Source organism: Zingiber officinale, chromosome 9B (assembly GCF_018446385.1).
Source record: "Zingiber officinale cultivar Zhangliang chromosome 9B, Zo_v1.1, whole genome shotgun sequence".
Lineage (NCBI taxonomy): Eukaryota > Viridiplantae > Streptophyta > Magnoliopsida > Zingiberales > Zingiberaceae > Zingiber > Zingiber officinale.
In genome coordinates this window covers 106619146-106638802 of record NC_056003.1, presented here as the reverse complement: position 1 = coordinate 106638802, position 19657 = coordinate 106619146, and the positions used below count along the sequence as shown (strand labels likewise).

Genomic DNA, 19657 nt, shown 5'->3' with positions numbered 1-19657 from the left:
CGAAGTTGAGAGATGTAACTTCTGAAGAAGAGGTCCAAGAAGCTTCATCTTCAAAGGAATACAATGAAAATGACAAAGAGGGAGCATACTCTTTGTTCCATATGCAAGAGGAAGATGAAGAAGTCTCCACCTCTAGGATTGAGGGGGAGAGACCATTGTTGACATCGGATCAAGAAGAAGGAGAAGCTTCTACATCCGGGTCAAATGGAGAAGAAGACAATGCATCCTCCAAAAATCAGGAAACATCAAATGGAGGATCAAGTGTCATCCCAACACATAAAGGTATAAGTATTTCAATTAAAAATAAAAAGCATATCATATGTTTTGAGTGTAGGGAACACGGGCACTACAAAAGCAAGTGCCCTAACTTAGTAAAGAAGAAGGGTCAAGTGACACTAAAGGGCAAGGAGAAGAGCAAGGAGCACATTGTGTGCTTCTCTTGCAATTAAAAGGGACACTATCGGAGTCAATGTCCCAAGGGGAAGAAAGTGGTCAAGGCTCAAGGAGGAAGCACAACTCAAGGGGGAGCCTCCAAGGTAAAACGCAAGGTATCATTTGTTGAGCCTACCCCTTTAAATAATGGTAAAAAACATGCTAGTTCTAATTTATATCATTTTAATGCTATTTATCATAAAAATAGGAAGCATAATATCATTAAGGAAAAACATGTAGCTCTTCATGCTAAAACTACGACACATAGGTCTAGGAAGGTAGATAAAAATTTAGGCAAGAACTCTAAGGATTTTAGTTACAAGCCTAAAAATAAAAATGCTCAAGGATTAAATGAAAAACCAAAAACTAAGGATTTAATGATAGAAAATCAAGTCTTGAGGTCAAGACTGGATAAATTAGAAAAGACCCTAAAAAGGATGGAAAATATCCTAAAAGGGCAAAATGAGTAAAATCTAGGTTTAGGACAACAAGGGTCATCCAAGGGTCATAAAGGTTTGGGATACAAACCTAAAATCAAAAAGGATGTGTCTTCTTACCATAGAGTTCCATATAGTTATGGAACTAACCCTAGGCCTAGTGGTCAAGTCAAAAATACAAGGGAAGTTATCCCTAGAAGTATTTTTGCAACGATAAACGTGACTAAGACTTCTAAGAAGTCTAAGAAAGTCACAAAGAATGTCATAAGGGAAGAAATCCCTAGAGTTGACTTAGAAAAGATGACCAAGGACTCTAAGAAGCCTAACAAGGTCACTAGGAAGGTATCTAGAGAAGTTATTCTTAGCGAATACCTAGAGCATCCAAGGAGCACCAATAGGTTTTGGGTTCCGAGGAGCATTTTCTCTACCCCTTAGATGGGTTAGAGAGTGTCAACTCAAATTGAAAGGGTAGTTAACCCAATCATGATGAAGTTGACACTCTAAGAGCATTTTCAAGGTCATTGTTAACCTTTGAAAACGACAAGGATTAACGGTTTACTCTTGGAAAGAGTAAGATGTGCCATAATGTGAGAAATTTGATTTTAAAATTAAAGTGGCACATTTGGGAAAATCATAAGAACTACCAAGTTGGGATTGTGATATGTTCTTAGGAAATTAAAGGCAATCAAAGTCTTGATTTAAATTGGTTACTCTTGGAAGAGTAAATTGTGCCAAAATTGGAGGAATATGCTCAATTTAAATTGACACAAAATTAGAAAAAGCAAAAGAAATGTCAAAATTTGGATTTTGGCATTTTCTTGGGAAATAATGGACAATCTAAGGTTTAAACTTTAAGTTAGCTAAGGTTTAAGGATACTTAGATAGTTATTATAGGTATTTTATTTATACTAATTTGCCATGTTTTGTTTTCCCATCATATGTCATGACATCATATTTATTCTTGCACTCATGCTTTATTATGAAAAACACAAAAATACTATATCATGTCATACATATATCATGTAGTTATAGGAAATTTTCTTTTGAAAATTATTTCTTTTTAATGTATGTCATAACATCATCATGCATCATGTTTAATTCCTTGCAATTAAGAACAAATGACACTTATTAACAAGTAACATCCTTAGTGGATGTTCATAATTCAAAATGCCTAGATAGATATGCATGATCCCTAGATTAGGGCAAAATCAAAGTTTACATCTCACTAAAGAACTATAAGGTGACTTGTATGTAGTTTAGTGGAAAGTACCGGGGCGCCCAGAAGTTGATATTTGACCAAATCGAGTCAAAACTTGATCTGAACGTTGGGGGATAAAATTTATCCCCCCAGAGCGCTCGGAACCCTCCAGGCGCCCCGACCAAGGCTATAAATATAGCCTTAGTTCAAAAGCTTTAGAACAACTCAGAGCAATTCATTTCCAACGCTTGTACACTTCAGTTTTAGATTAGCTTCTTTGTTTTACGCTTTCACTGCTGTAAGAGACTTCTCCGCCTAAAGGAGATACTAGTGCGACATTTCTTGGATTAACAACCTCCTTGGTTGTAACCAAGTAATCCTTTTGCCTCTTCCTTTCTTTAGTTTCTGTTCAATTTATTTTATGCAAGTGTTTTGTTGAAAGTTTGAGAAGGGTATTTTTGTTTTGTTATTTTACAGGGCTATTCAACCCCCCCGTCTAGCCGGTCGCAACAGTCCCACAAGTGGTATCAGAGCGAAGGCGCTTCAGGAGGACTAACCGCCAATCGAAGCAAACATAATGGCCGGACCAAGCATCCACCCGCCGAAATATGAAGTGGATTTCGCAACCTGGAAAAAACTGATGCAGGTATTTTTCACAACAGATTTTGAATTAATTTTAACAATGAAACTTGGCTTTGTAGCTCCAGAGGGCAAGGAAAAATGTCAATGGACAAAAAAGGAGCAGGCTGAATACGTGGTGAACGGCAAAGCAGAATACCATCTGTTAAGCGTTCTTCTGCCACAAGAAGTTAATCGAATCGGCAACTACACCTCCGCGAAGGAACTTTGGGAGAAGTTCCTCGAGCTGCACGAAGGAACTTCCGAAGCGAAGCTCGCCAGAAGAGATCTACTTTGAAATCATCTCACCAGCCTGCGACTTGGGGAAGACGAGACAGTTGCACACCTGCACTCGAGAATCAAGGAGGTCATCATCGGACTCTCGAATCTCGGAGAAAAGGTAAGTAATCGAGATTCGCTAAGGTACGCTTTAAATTCCTTTCCTAGAAATTCAAAATGGGCATCACTAATAGATGCCTTTTACATTTCAAAAGATTTAGAAAAAATTTCATTAGAAGAATTTTTCTCGACTTTTGAAGTGCACGAATCAAGATGTGCAGGTTCAAAGGAGCCCAAGAACAATGTCACCCTCAAAGCTTCAAGAGATGAACCTGAGTTGGAATCTTCTCTCGATAACAAGGAAATGGTAATGATGGTAAGAAGATTCAAGAAACTTTGTAAATCTAGATCTACTAACCATCCGTAGGGGAAAAAGAAAAGGACGATCCGCTGCTACCACTACGATGAAGAAGGACACGTCAAGGATAACTGCCCCAAGCTGAAGAACAAGGACAAGGAGAAGGGTAAGAAGCCTATCTAAAAACGAAACACCCTAAAAGCGACGTGGGATGATACGTCGTCAGAGTCGGAAGTCGAGGCATTCTCCGGACTTGCTCTAATGGCAAGTCATCAAGACGACGACCGCGAGTCAAGCTCTTCCAAAATGAGCATCGAGAGCATCAATGAATGGGAAGCCACATCTGAAGAAAGAAGCAGTTCAGGGGGAGAAACAGACAACGAGATCGACAAGGTAAGTCAGGTACGATCTCTTCCTCCCGACAAAATGTTTAAGTTCGTTAAACTTTTAACAAAAGATTGCTGCAAATTAGAAAATAAAAATAAAAATTTAAAAGAAATTCTAGCTAAGTCCTGTCCCTTAGAAGAATTAGATAAATCAAAATTGGAAAATGAGAAATTGAAATCAGAAAATAAAGATCTGAAAATTCAAATAGATAATTTGGAAAACCATGCATGCTCATCTAATTTTAGAACATTTAAAAATTTGAATTGGTATTATAGATATCACTAGGGGCAAATTAGGAATATCTCTAGAAAATATGTCCCTAAGAAATTTTAATCAATCCAGTAAGTTGGAACCTATATTAGGTTCCTAAGTCCTGTTTATATTAAACTATTGATTAGACATAGAGCTTTTCAGCGAGAAAATTAAACATTGAAATTCTTTATGAGACTTTGTCTAAGGAAGTAGTTGTTGCTCCAATAACCAAGAAGGCCTAGTGCCTTGCCACGACCTAGAAGCTAAAATATTGAAATTAATGTTTAATTAACTTTCTGTCAAAGCATTAAAATTAGAATTAATTAATACTTTTAAAATTTTTCAAACGTTTGTTTCAAAATAGTTTTATACTTAGAAAAATACTCTTACGTGAAAAATCTTAAGTTAGGATTTTTTTCTCAAGAATAATTTTTGCAAAGACTTAAAAAAAAATTTTTAAAATATTTTTTTTTAACTTAGAAAAATTTTTGAGTATTTTTTTCTTTCTTAGAAAACTTCTCTTTTATACTTAGACAAATTTTCAGAAGATATTTTTTTGCCTAAGTTAAAAAGTTGAAAATTTCTGCTTAAATTTTTTAGAAAGATTTTCAAAAAAAAATAGTTTTGCAAAGCTTTTTAAGTTAGAATTTTTTTTACTTATAATTTCACTTAGAATATTTTCTTAAAATTTTACTTAAATTTTTTTTTTCAGAGACTGTTATGTGAAAATTATTGCAAATATTTAAGGATATCAAAATTTTCTAAGTTTTTACGCTTAGATTTTTTCTTACAACCCCATTTTTTATGTGATCAAAGGGCGAGAAGGAAAAGTATAAGTCTAGGGGGAGATAGGTAGACCAAAATTTTAAATTGTTTTATTATTTTGCACTTAATTGCAAATTTAGTTAAGTTAATTTTATGTCTATTTTTACCCTAGCTTAACTTGGGTTGCTCACACCAAAAAGGGGGAGATTGTTGGAACTCTAAGGTTGTTTTGGTGTAATCAACAAGTTAAGTTAGATCCTGTGTGTTTCTAACCTTGTGTCTAAGTGTGCAGGAGCTTAGGAGCACAGGTAGTCGAGTGGAAGACGTAGCTAGCGAGAAGGACGACATGTGGTGCGTTTGAGGGATGAAGCGCTGCGGAAGAGTATACCGACAAACGAGAAGGAAGCGTGCGGTGGTTCCGAGGGACGAAAGCCGGAGCGGAAGACTGCTCGAGGAGCAAGAGACGCAGCTAGCGAGAAGGACGACACGTGGTGCGTCCGAGGGATGAAGACTGCGGATGAGTATGCCGGCGGACGAGAAGGAAACACGCGGCGATTCCGAGGAACGAGAAGCCGGAGCGGAAGCCCACTCGAGAAGACCGGAAGTTGGGTTCGGGTGAGCCCTTTTCCGGATGGCCGAGATCACCTAAGCGAGCGGATCTGGAGTTGAAGACTCGGATCGAGGCGACCAGAGCCGGAGCAGAGGACCCGGATCGAAAAAGTCAACTAGAGTTGACTTTTGGGTCCGGGGCGCCCGAAAGTTGATATTTGACCAGATCGAGTCAAAACTCGATCTGAACGTTGGGGGATAAAATTTATCCCCCCTAGGGCACCCGGAACCCTCCAAGCGCCCCGACCAAGGCTATAATTATAGCCTTGGTCCAGAAGCTTTAGAACAACTCAGAGCAATTCATTTCCAATGTTTGTACGCTTCAGTTTTAGATTAGCTTCTTTGTTTTGCGCTTTCACTGCTGTAAGAGGCTTCTCCGCCTGAAGGAGATCCTAGTGCGGCATTCCTTGGATTAACAACCTCCTTGGTTGTAACCAAGTAAATCCTTTTACCTCTTCCTTTCTTTATTTTCTGTTCAATTTATTTTATGCAAGTGTTTTGTTGAAAGTTCGAGAAGGGTATTTTTGTTTTGTTGTTTTACAGGGCTATTCAACCCCCATTCTAGCCGGCCGCAATGGTCCTACAATAATTCATTCACTCAACCTGATTATTTTATTCGGCATTATTAGCCCGCCTAGTTCATTATTTAGACTAATAAATATTTCACGTATGATGCACAGGGAATCTATTTTACAAGAAATACGGGTGATTCTGAAGGCATATAAGAAAACAGGTGTGATTTAATAATGTTTCATACGTATCTTGACATTTAAATTTTGTTTTCTTCAATGATTACACAACATGAAAATGTTGTCACACACTTAATCAAATCTTCTCAAGAGGTTTTTTAGGAGCTCTCTAAGAAGTTGTTGATGATCTATGAATCGTGGAGGAAGTTCTACCGATAGATAACTACTCTCCCGTAATTGTTGGGTTGCTCCTTCAGTCACAAGGGTGAGTGTTCTTGAAATATGCTTGGCAAATATTTGACCAAATTTATGGGAGTCGAGATAGGCCCTCCATTTAACTTCAAAGTGCTCATCCTCCCCAGCCTTGTAAGTTGTTAGTTCGGCTTTTGCAACGTCTAACTCGACCTACATCGATTCTAGTTGGACTTCTTGTGTGTCCAATTCCCTATGTTGTTCTAAGATCAATAAGTCCTTAGATGACAACTCCTTGGCTTATTCAGAGGATCTGGAAGTATGAGAAAGTCTCAACTCCCCTAACAGAGTAGTTTTTTTGAGCTAGGTCAGAAGTGACCTTGGCCCTCATAGCACTTTCTGCTCGGAGCTTACTTTCACCGGCCTGCAACAAGATTTCTAATTTTTTTCTTATCCATTTGTTGAGACACCCCACTAGTTGTTGATATTCCTTCAAGGTCTTCTCCATACTCAAGAGAAGTCTGGCCTGATCCTTTACCTCATTTTGTAAGTTAGCTGTCTCGGTGTTTGGAGCGGACACGGAAGCCTCTAACTCCTCGACCTGTTCTCTCAGGATTTTGTTATCCCGCTCTAAGTCGGCAACCAATTGGCTTAAGTTCAGCCACAAAGCATAAAGCTAAAAAGAATAATATTGACGTCTTAATTCATAAGGTAGGCCAAGTTAGGAGCTTACCACAATAGCATTTTGACCATGTTCATTTGTGCGCGCCAACATTGTGGACCCTTTCGACTGTTTTCGTGCTTTTACCCAGGATTCGGCTAATGGACCTCCTAGCTTCAATACCCCCGTATGAAAATGAGGCAGTGACCCCCAACCCTTGTTGGGATGGTAATATACAAGATTGTTTGAAATAACGATGGGGGTCAATAAGAGAGCTAGACCCTAAAGGAGGAGTGCCAAAAACCCTTAATGACAGCAAACGAATGGACAGGGAGAGTTCTAGTATTGTCCCGACTAGCTCGATATCCTACAATTCACCTCCTCTTGTCGGCCTCAACGGGTCCAATACTATTCTCCACCAATACACAAATGACGTTAAGTGTCAAATGTTCTTGACTACCCTTTCAGGCTTGGCACAGAGATGGTTCAACCGGCTATCAGCCGACTCTATTTTCTATTTCAAATATTTCCTCAAGGTGTTCCTCCACCACTTCACCAGAAACCGCAGTTACCACAAGACTATGCTGCATTTATTTTCCCTCAAGCAAGGGCCCAAGTAGATGCTGAGGGCATACATCAAATGGTTCTAAATGGTCATGGATGTCCCTTCAATCATTCTAGAGATTCTAGTAAGTGCTTTCTCCCAAAGGTTCACAGACGGGGACTTCTTCCAGTCCTTGATCAAGAAGGCACCTAGAAACTTTGATCATCTACTAGGGAGGGAAACCAAGTACATCAACGTGGAGGAGGCACAGTTCTCAAAAGAAGGAAGTGATTGCTCCTGCTCGTATCCCTACCTCAGAGCGTTGAGCCCCTCTCGCTCCTATACCATAAAAAGAACCTTGAGCGGGTTATCCACTATGTCCCCATGAGCAGAGGTCAAGCACAGTCCAACATGTGGAAGTCGAACGAATGGGATTCCCCAAGCCGGCCAATAGACCTTGTCATTCTGTACTTACCATCAATCGTGAACCCACACAATTGAAGACTGTTATCAGTATAACCAGGAGATGCATCAGGCAACCAACCAAGGTTTTGCTAGCATTCGCTGTCTCCCAACAATCAGCTTTATCAATGATCAAATGGACCCCCAGGGAGAGGCCCTAGGAGTGCTAATCGGAGTCAGTAGCCACCCTAGCAACGACACAATCGAGCCCCAGCTCAGGCACCTGATGAGCCATTGTGCCAATTGACCCGTGAAAAAGAAAATCTCAGCAACGCCACTTGGGGAGACATAGGCATGATAGCAGGTGACCCGATTGACGGAGACTCCAATGAAGCTAGAAAGTTGCACGCTCATCGACTAGAAATCCACGCAGTCAGGTGTAGCCGAGAGCATAGACAAGGGACCGAAATCAACTTTGGTCCCAAGGACTTGGAAGGAGTGGAGTACCACATGATCATGCCTTAATCATCAAGGTTGTTATTGCTAACTACAACATCCACCAAACTTTTGTAGACACAGGAAGCTTTGTCAACATCATCTTCAAGAAGGCGTTAGAGCAATTACAGATAGAGAAGAGAGAGCTTCAACCTATGACAATGCCCCAGTATAGATTCACCAACAACAAGGTGCAGCCGATCAAATAAATCCAATTGGCTATCTCTCTAAAAGATGATCCCCTTATGAGAATATGTCAATCGACTTTCATTATAGTGGAGGTACCTTTAGCCTACAACATGATTTTTGACTGATTGAAGTTGAACGAATTTTGAGTCGTCGTCTCTACCTTCTACTAGAAGATCAAGTTTTCAGTCGATGACTTGGTGGGAGACGTGAAGGGAAACTAGCTAGTAGCATGCAAGTGCTACTTAGATATAATTAAGACTGAAGCTTGTGCATCTTGGAAGACTCAATGAGTAGAAGTCAATTCTTTTCATGAAGTACCCCCAACACTTATTTATGAAGATAAGGTGGAAGTGCAGATCCATCAGGGTCTATCGGAGGCCACCACCCAAATAGTTGCCGATCTGGCCCTAGAGTTCAAGACTGATTTAGTCATGTGTCTAACGCATAACAATGATATGTTCGCTTGAATGCCTCAGGAGATCACTGGTATCTCTCCAAGTGTTATAGAGTACATGCTTCATGTCCTCCTAGATGCTCGGCCTGTCAAATGGCGAAAGAGAAACTTTGGATCCGAGCAAAATAAGATCATCTGAGCGAAAGTCGATACATTGCTTGAGGTCAGGCACATTCAGGAAGTGCAGTTCCAGAACTAGTTGGCCAATGTAATCCTGGTGGCTAAACCCAAGAACAAGTGGTGCGTTTGTGTGGACTTTAAGGATTTAAACAAGGCATGTATGAAGGATTATTATCCCTTATCCTGCATCGACCAAGTGGTGGACTCAACTTCCGGTTGCGAGCTGATATGCATCATGGACATTTGAGTGGTATAAAGATGGTTTGGTTGCTAAAGGATTTTTCCAACAATATGATATGGATTATGAGGAAACTTTTACACCAATTTCCAAGCTTGTTACTATCCATACTCTCATTGCAGTTGCATCAATTCATCAGTGGCCTATTTTCTAGATGGATGTTAAAAATATCTTTTTAAATGGAGATCTGCAAGAAGTTTACATGGTTCCCCCACCAGGTGTCACTCATAACACTAGTGAAGTTTGTAAACTAAAGAAGGCTCTTTACAGCCTCAAACAATCTCCTTGAGCTTGGTTTGATAAGTTCTCCATTGTGATTGGATCTATTGATTTCTTCCTAACTAGCATGACTCCACCCTTTTTATTCGTGTTACTTCATTAGGTCGTATGTTACTCTCTCGTTATGTTGATGATATGATTATTACAAGGAATGATATAAGTCGAATAGAAGAGTTGAAACTGCATTTGGCTCATGAGTTTGAGATGAATTAGATCCTTTGCGTTAATTTTTGGAACTTGAAGTAGCTTATTCTCCTCGTGGCTATCTTCTCTCATAAACTAAATATATTGGTGACATTCTAGAGCAAGCTCATCTATCTGACACTCACACTATTAATACTCTGCTTAAGATTAATGCTTGGTACTCTTCTATTGATGGTGTTGCCTTGCTAGATCTTTCTTTATATTGCACTCTAGTTGCCAGTCTAGTGAATCTCACCATGACTAGACCTGACATTGCTTATGTTGTCAACATTGTCAGTCAGTTTATTGTTTCTCCCACTTTAGTACATTGGAGAGTTGTACTTTGCATCCTTCAATATCTTTAAGGTACCTAGTTTCAGTCTTTTTTATCCTTCCATTTCTACCTTACAGTTGCACACCTATTCAGATGCATATTAGGGTAGTGATTCTATAGATTGTAAGTATACCATAGGATTTTGTGTTTTCTTAGGAGATTCTCATATCTCTTGGAAGAGTAAAAAGTAAAGTATTGTCTTTTGTTCTTCTACTGAAGCAAAATATCGTGCGATGGACTCTACTACTGTTGAAATTGTTTGGTTGTATTGGTTACTTACTGATATGAGTGTCTTTCTCTCGAACCCTATCCTTATGCATTATGGCAACTCCAGTGCCATTCAAATTACTTGCAATTCTATCTTTTATGAGTGCACCAAGCATATCGAGATTGTTTGTCATCTTACTCTCCATCACTATCAAAATGACACCATCACCTTGACATTTATCTTATCTTCCATGCAAATTGGAGACTTGCTCACCAAAATGCATTCTACCACACATTTTCAATTTATGATTAACAAACTCTCGATATTTTTTATTAGTGTATCATGAGTTTGAGGGGGGGTGTTAATATATGTTAAATTATTATGTAAGGGTAGATTAGTCTTTTATTATTATTGTTATTGTCTATTTATATCTACTTTTCCTTTGTAAACCCTAATTTTTGGAACACAATTTGCTAGTCTCCATTGTTTTTTTTTTCTCTCATCTCTTTCTCCTTCTCTTTGCATCGTCTTTTGCATTTTGTTTTCGTTGTTTGCTTTATTTACAAAGGCTACGATGGTGCTAGTAATATGAGGGGCTAGTTTAATGGATTGCAATATTTGGTGATAAAAGGTTGTAGAAGTGCTTATAATGTTCATTGTTTTGCTCATCGATTACAATTGACTTTAGTTACAACATTAAAAATGTCACACCTATTCATCAATTTTTTTTGATAGATTAACCTTTATAGTTAATATTGTTGATTTCATGTAAGCATAATGATGAATTGAAGAATGCTCATGTGGATGACATTGCACATTTGATTGTTAATAAACTCAAGACGGGGAATGAACTTAATCAGATAGGTACTTTGTAGCGAGCTGCTAATATGTGTTGAAGTTCTCATTTAAGATAATTGGCAGACCTAATTAAGATGATTAGTGCATCATGTACGGTATTGCTCAAGGCTATGGAGGATGAGCGTCATTCTCAACAACAGATGTAACATATATTTATGATGAAATGACTTCTTTTGATTTTGTATTCATCTTGCATCCTATGAAAGAGATTATGGAGATCACAAATATCCTTTGTCGGGATTTACAAAGTAAGTGACAAGATATTAAAATGCAATGGAGCTTGTTTTATCTATCAAAAATTTACTTCAACAGATGAGAGATAGCAAGTTTTTTTTTTTGTTGGGGGAGGGGAGGGGGGGGGGGGGGGGGGGGGGGATTTGCTTGTAAAAGTGAATCTTTTTGTGCACTTTGAAACATTAGCATTCTTAATTTCAGTGCTCTGTATATTAATAGATGAGGTTGAGTCTATTCTCATCAATACGAAATCAACATTGAGTATCATTATCAAGTAGACCTCTTTTATCATTCGATAAATTCACAGTTGCAAGAAATTAATGGGGTGCTTTAGTGATGATGCTATGTAATTGCTCATTCTTATTAATGTCTTAGATCCTCAAAATGCAATGGAGTCTTTCAAATTTGTGGATATATGTAAATTACTATAAAAGTTTTATGCCCTAGATTTTTCAAGAGATGAAAAAAAGTAATTGGTGATGCAATTGAAGCATTACTAGTATAATGTAGTCAAAGGGCCTGACTATAAAAATCTTTAACCATTTCAGAGTTATGTCAATAATTGATGAAAACTAACAAGTCTGTTACATATAACCTCATTTTTAGAGTGATTGTACTTGTGCTTACTCTTCCGATTTCAACTGCTACTATAGAACTATCATTTTTTGAAATAATGAATATCGTGAAAACAAAACTTCAAAGTAAAATGGAGGATTCTTTTCTATCAAACACATTAATGGTATATATTATGAGAGAGATCTCTAAAAAAGTGAGCATAGAAGCTATCATTGAATACTTCAAAAATTAAAAAGAACATCAAATTCCTTGTAGTTAGAGAATTATATTTGATAATTAATTGAATATACTTTTAAGGAACTTTTAGCTTTCCTCTTTTAGAAATATACTAATATTAACTTTGAATATTCTATTTATTTTTTAATTATTACATTTTTGTTATTGAAAGTTATATATAATGTATAATAATTATTTTCGTCACTTAGTATGCCCCTCCATCAAACCTAAAATCTTGGATCCGCCTCTGCAAGGGTTGATCTAAGTATGTCAAAGTTGACCAGATGCTTAGAAATAAATGGCAAGATCTAAGTAGATCAAGGGTGACCAAATGCTTGGTAAAAAAGTTAAATTTCTTGATTAGGCAAAAGAGAAAGTCTGGACATGTCAAGGGTGAGTGAATTTCTAGCAAGGAAAAAGTTCAAAGAGGTTAAGAATGACTTGATATTTGGCAAAGGGAAAATTTTAGAGGAGTGAACCCTAAGTAATTATGAGAAATTTTGAAGAAGTGAACTTAAATTAAGTAAGAAACCCAGTAGGTCAGGTAGACAATATACTAGACTTAATATATTTTGTATGTTTGTTTAACTTTGTCTTGTAAGAAGTTGATGGCGGACTTCTCTTGGGCGATTGGAGGTAACTCGATTGACCCAAAGTTTTGAGCAACCGAAATGACTAGGCGAGATCAGATCTGAGTGAGGTGGTTAATGGATCATGTTTGACTAAGTCCACGTGAAAGGAGGTGTTCCAGGTGACCAAAAGTTGCCAAGTCATCAGATCTGAAGTTGAAGTGGATTAGATTAAGAGTTGAGTCAGCAGAAGTCCAAGTGCTCAAAGGCCTCCAGGTGACCGGACAAGTGTCATGTCAATAGATCAACAAAATGTTATAAATAGAGGTAAAGGTTCAAGGTTCTTCATTATCATCATCAATTCATCCCAAGCTCTCATGCGACTTTATGCTCACAAGTTTTAGTTGTGAGATACAGGAAGTGCTAAGAAGAATGTTGTTGCATTCGGGAATTCTAGAGGGGATTTAGAAAAGTTTGATTGTTCTATTACTCTTGTCTATTATTTGATCAATTGTTTGTTTGCCTATAATTTGCAAGAGGTTTCTTTACTATGGAAAAGTGTCTAAAAAGGAAAAAGTAATAATGTTCACGTTAAAACATCGGTAAAGTAGAAAAAAATCTCCAATGATAACTTGAATTTTGCATGCAATCCCCATTCATAAAAAACTTTATTTCCACTCCCTGCATGCAAAGTTTTATTTGCTTCAACTCCCTCATGCAAATATTGTGACCTAATTGCCCCTCAGATTTTTAGGTACAAAGGATCCAAAAATGAGTATAATTCCTCTTAAATTCAGCACTTTACATTAGAATCGAGTATATTTTTTATTAAATTGAGTATATTTTTCTTCCTATTTTAATATAATTTCTCTTAAATTCAGCACCATGTAAAAAGAAAATCTAGTATATTTTCTATCCAATTAAGTATCATTTAAATAAAATCTAGTATATTTTCTATCCAATTGAGTATCATTTAAAGAAAATCTAGTATATTCGAGTATATTTTCTATTAAAATTGTCCTTCATATTTTTTAGGTATAAATAGTCTAAAAATGAGTATAATTCCTATTAAATTCAGCATTTTAAACTAGAATTGAGTATATTTTCTATTTAATTGAGTACGACTTTTTTCCTATTTAATATAATTCCTCCTAAATTCAGTGTCATTTGAAAAAAAATCCAGTATATTTTTTATCCAATTGAGTATCATTTAAAGAAAATATAGTATATTTTCCATCCAATTGAGTACCATTTAAAGAAAATCTAGTATATTTTTCATCCAATTGAGGTGAAAAAAGAATCATACTCAATTTGATAGAAAATATACTAGATTCTAGTTTAATGTACTGAATTTAAGAGGATTTATACTCTTTTTTAGACTTTTTATACTTAAAATATCAGGGGCAATTAGGTAAGTATATTAGACTAGGGAGTGAAAACAAAGAATTTTTCTAATGGAGAGTGCATGTAAAGTTATGTTTGCCAATGAGAACTGCATGCAAATTTTCCCTTAAAACATAACCTTAGATATAGAAACCTAGGGGTTGTGAACCAAATAAAACCTAATGTGTATCTTATATTTTATTCTTTTCCAAAAAATAAGAATGATACGAAGAAAAAGAAAGTGTCATTCACCCCCTAACATACGCATACGTTCTATGTCACTTGCCAACGATCTATTCTTTTAGGCATCATTACATAGAAATGGTCAAATGTGTGACAATCAAATAAATAAGAGAAAGTGAAATAAGAATAAATATAAATATTTGTTTTATTATTTTTTTCTTCCACCTCCCAATTTCCATCCAATTTCCATTCAAAACAAGAATTATGTTTAGCATTATTTAGAAAAATAGACTTGTCTCCATTTTTGAAAGTAACATGATGCTCTAGGTCATCTTAAACACTCAAAGTTATGCTTGGGGTCAATAGATAATACTTGGGGTGGACATAATACTTGATTCCACCCAACTCATTTTGATGCGTCTAGCTTAATTCAATTTCAAATAGACAACACTAAGCATGGATTCAATTCCGCTCAATTTGTTTGTGGTCTGGTTGCTCAGATGAGTTGAGCTGAGCTTAGAAAATTATTAATGATTTAAAATTTTATAAAATAAAAACTAGGTCGGGCACTGCCCATGGGCCGGACCCGACTGGTTAGGGCTCCGAGGCAACAATTCATTCATGCACCCAACTAATTGAACTCATTGATAGGCTACTAGGAGCGGTAGAGCATCCAGGTTGTCATCCAGATATTCACGGTTTGAGCCTCAATTATGATGAATTTGTAGAAATTTTTCTTCCAAATGGGGCACACAACTAAAGGATTTTGGGCTCCTGGACTGCCTGCTACAAGCGCTTCTCGCGTGACCAGTGAAAAACTTCTGTGGGATCAGATTGATCATCCCAGACTCGACATTATCTAATCTGATTAATCATTTCATTGATAGGTTACTAGGCTAGGCACCACCAGTTGGAACTACATTAAATTATGTGGCTGACATGATCCGGTTTACACTCTAATTCACACGCCAATTGTATTCAGACCAATTAACTTAATGCAAAAAAAAAAAAAAAAACTTTTGATCATCAAATGAACGTCAGTTTCATGATATCACATGCATTTTCGTATGCACGTCGCGCCACTCTGGTTTGATTTGGTTTCTCTTGACAGCAATTTTATTCCTAGTGGACTGGAGCTCCCATGGAAGTCCACCTTCCCCTCTCGACCAAGACTTTTCCACTCCTCCATCGCGTTCCAATTGATCATCTTCCTCTGCGCTCTATATGCAGTCACCAAGAACACGTACGGGCGGGGGCAGCAATGGCAGGAGGTGGCGGCGAGTCGGCGCCAACGTTGGAGTACACTCCCACCACATGGATTGTTGCTCTAGTCTTCACTGTTATTGTCTTCATCTCCGTAGTCTTCGAGCGCCTGCTCCATCACCTCGGAAAGGTGCAACTTTTACTTTGCCCATTCTGCTCTGAGCATGCTGATAAAAATTTGATCTTGCAGGTCCTCAAGAAGAAGAACAAAATGCCTTTGTTCAACGCCCTCCGGAAAATCAAAGAAGGTCAGTTCTATTCATTCCTTCCCTTCCTCTAGATGTTTATACTCTGCTTTGACGTAGTTACGAGAGGGAAAGAGTATCTTCGCAGAGTTGATGCTGTTGGGGTTCATCTCTCTGCTGCTGGTGGTGTTCCAGGGGTTGATAGAACAAATATGCATCTCCGAGAGCCTCACGCACCATTTACGTCCATGCAAGAGGCATAATGCTGCAACTTCGACTGCCCCCTATTCCGTGACCTCCTCTGGTGGAAGAGTCGGGGATGGTCGTCGTCTGTTGGCCGGTGGAGGAGATTCGACTCACTGTCAGAAGAAGGTGAAGATCTCTCTTAATTCCTGCAATATAATATAATTTTCTTGGAATTCGTAGATATAGTTAGATAATATGACTGTTTAAGTTAAAATGAATTGATTCAAGTGGGGAAATTCTTATACCACTACTAGTTGTTCATCACTTAGTAGTTGGTCATATATCTAAATAATGTATGTACCTCTCCTCTTGTTTTAGTTGTCAAGATCATTTGTGTTGCATGTATAATTTATTACTTTAATTACAGGTTTATTCTCCTTTAATTTTCATGAAACCCCAATCGCTTTATACCAATCAGGAGATGATGATGCCTAACGGTGTCTTGCTTTGCAGAGTTGTTTTATGATCCTTATTCTAATCATAATCTGGAATCTTTCTTAGATACAATTCTCCTAATGTTGAATTTATTAAGGTAGAATGAAGTAAATATTTACCTTTCAGATGCTGTCAACAGTTGTTATTCCTGAGATGGTATAATCTGCTTGATACTAGTGCACAAATTCCTCTAGTCGTTTGTTACAGCTTCTCCTATGTAGTTTCAATTGCCTAAAGAAACATTAATTCTATAGAATTTATTCCTTGAATGCAAGACTGTACCTTTATTTCTTTCACCTCTTTGTCTATTCAGGGAAAAGTTCCATTACTATCAATTGAGGCAATCCATGAGCTACATCTATTTATCTTTGTTTTGGTATTCAATCATGTAGTACTCAGTGCTACCACTGTTGTTCTAGGACTTGCACAGGTAAGAGTGATATCCGTTTTAAATTTTGCTATGGTTCTTCTCAAATACTTATTTGTTATCTTTAAGAATTCAACTCCATTTTGATATTTTAGATGCGCACATGGAGAAACTGGGAGGATTTGGCTCAGAATTCTCAAGGGAATGGTATGAGTGTAACACTGAGTCATAACTTCATGAGTTTGGGATTTCAGCTCCAAAAGGATTTTTTTTGTCTGTATATGTGAAAAGAAAGGGAACAAGATTTGCTGACCCAACATCACTTTTTGGTTTTGTGTAGCTCCCTTAAAGATCAACAATGTGCTGCAATTTGAATCTATTAGAAAGCGTTTCAAGGGCTTGGGAAGGGATTCATTCATATCAAGTTGGTTGGTATGTAAGATCTTTTTGATACTCAGAACTGCTCGGCAAGGAAAACAGTTAGGCCTCACTTTAAGAATATTGTTAAAGACCAAAAACAAGATTCAAAAAATTTTCAATTTCATTATTCATATAATTGACTACAATCCTTTGTACTTGTTTGAGAAACTCCGAATATACATGTTTTTGTTGAACTAGGAAAAAATTGAAGTATTATCTGCTTCTAGGAAGAAGGTTTTGTTGTCATGTACTAGGTCTCTAACTTCTGATATGAATGTGTTCATTTCAGCATTCTTTTTTTAAGCAATTCTATGGATCGATCACCAAGACAGATTATACTACTATGAGACTAAGATTTATCATGGTAAGAAAATGAACTATTAGGTGCATTTACAAGTTTAAACAGCTTCCTTTTCTTTACATATGTCTTCTTTTAATCTGAATCTATTTATCGCAGACTCACTGTAAGGGTAGTCCTAAATTCAACTTCTACAAATATATGATACGAGTCCTCGAATCTGATTTTAAGAAGGTGGTCGGTATAAGGTATTTGCCAATGGAACAAGCATGCTTGTTTAAAAACTGAAGTTTAAAGATCACTTAATAATATTTGACCAAATCTACTTTCTCTCTTTGTTGTGCAGTTGGAACTTGTGGATTTTTGTCGTGATATTCTTAGCATTGAATATTGCTGGTAAGTTGAACTTGTTCTAGATATTTCTTTTGGGTGTCATAGAAATACAGTAGGCAGTGATCTCGCAGAGGAGGAGAGAACCAGAGAAGGGAACTAAAGGAGAATTTTATTAGTATAGAACTTGTTTGAAACAAAGACACTTATGTACTTGTGCGTTTTCACATAATTACTCAATTCTTTGTCAGTTGGATTAAACTGTTCTTCAGCAAGTTCATCTCTTATCTAGTCTCATGTACTTTGTTCCATCTTAGATTGCTTCTCTTTTGTGCAGGTTGGAATGCATATTTTTGGATATCATTTATACCTCTAATTGTAAGTATAACCACAAAAGATCCACATGATACTTTTCGAGAGAAATTCTCATCAATGTTTGCATCTTGAGTTCATCGTTCATTAATTTGATTAATTGTTGAAATATAGACTTTGTTTGTCATGTTACAGCTTCTGCTTGCTGTTGGCACCAAATTAGAATATATCATTACTCAGTTGGCCCTTGAGGTTGCTGAGAAACATTCTGCAATAGAAGGTGACTTGGTGGTTACTCCTTCGAACCATCTCTTCTGGTTTCACAGACCGAAAATTGTCATCTCCTTGATTCATTTTATCCTTTTCCAAAATGCCTTCGAGATTTCAGTTTTCTTTTGGATATTGGTAAGCAACACGAGTCCATAATTATACTTCAATTTGCTCCTACATATGCTTCAGTTTCGTAGAGATTCTTTAAAAATCAGACTATATAATTTTATGCTCATTCTCATGCTATAACTTCTTTCTTTCTTCTACAAGTTCTCAACTCTTAATTCCTTGTGTTTGCGTTGATCCATGCCACAAGTTTCTTCCAAGACATTTGATATTGCTACTCTAGCGAGCAAAAAACACTAGTATTAGTCGATCGATTAGGATACTCATTAACGATTCTTTTGGTCATTCAGATAACATTGGGCTTCGATTCATGCATCATGGGGAAGATAGGCTTAATAATCCCCCGAATTGTGATCAGGTGGGTCCGAAACGTGTTCAGTTCATAAAAACCGCATCTTTTAATTCATCATCTGCTGCCTTCCAGTGTGTTGATCCAGCTCCTCTGCGGCTATAGCACTCTTCCCCTCTATGCCATTGTTACTCAGGTGAGCTTTGGCTTCATTTTTGCAAAATTTAGTCTTTCAATATCAAAATTTCTTTTGTAATTTAGATGGGGAACTCATTCAATAAGGTCATATTCAACGAAAATGTGCAAACAAGTCTTCTCCGCTGGGCTGAAGGGGTGAAGAAGAACGCTAAAGGTACGGCAGTGAAAGGACACAAGAAGCCTGATGAATCTGAAGGTGTTATGTTGCGGAATGTTGGCCATGAAACTACTATAGGAAGTAGAGGAAATGAGATTTCTGAAGTATAGGCTTTTCGCTACACTGTTAAACTGAGTAAACTACTTGAAATCAATTCCTATTGTTTGATAGACGAATCCATTCGAAACATTTACCTTTTATGTGTTGTGTATCTGGGATATGCATATAAATGTGATTATAGTTTCAAGTGAAATATATATTAAATTTTAGTTAAATTGGTTTCTGATTCATCTTCAGTTTAAAAGAGGATTGGAGCCAATTAAGCAATGCTCTTCCGCGAAGATATTTCGCTAGAGAAAACTTAGAAATAACTAAAGAAAAACACTCTACCTTCTTACTTATGCCTTTATACCCTTTGC

At 37.1% G+C, this 19657-nt stretch overlaps 1 protein-coding gene across 1 annotated transcript; it reads left to right on the top strand.

The window, feature by feature from the left end:
- The first annotated feature begins 15603 nt into the window (after positions 1–15603).
- On the top strand, positions 15604–19348 carry LOC122023272 (MLO-like protein 1). Its single transcript, XM_042581335.1, has 14 exons — positions 15604–15735; positions 15796–15853; positions 15939–16162; positions 16785–16901; positions 16994–17045; positions 17179–17270; positions 17548–17622; positions 17716–17804; positions 17903–17952; positions 18224–18264; positions 18394–18603; positions 18885–18952; positions 19019–19079; positions 19145–19348. Exons 1-14 carry the CDS (start codon positions 15604–15606, stop codon positions 19346–19348), a joined length of 1473 nt encoding a protein of 490 aa, XP_042437269.1.
- Positions 19349–19657: the final 309 nt, after the last annotated feature.

Bases quoted from the DNA above. Each gene is read 5' to 3' on its own strand.
- LOC122023272 (XM_042581335.1), top strand. From the start codon at position 15,604: ATGGCAGGAGGTGGCGGCGAGTCGGCGCCAACGTTGGAGTACACTCCC. The intron at 16,902-16,993 runs GTAAGAGTGATA...TTGATATTTTAG, and splicing joins TTGTTCTAGGACTTGCACAG to ATGCGCACATGGAGAAACTG. The intron at 17,623-17,715 runs GTAAGAAAATGA...TATTTATCGCAG, and splicing joins TGAGACTAAGATTTATCATG to ACTCACTGTAAGGGTAGTCC.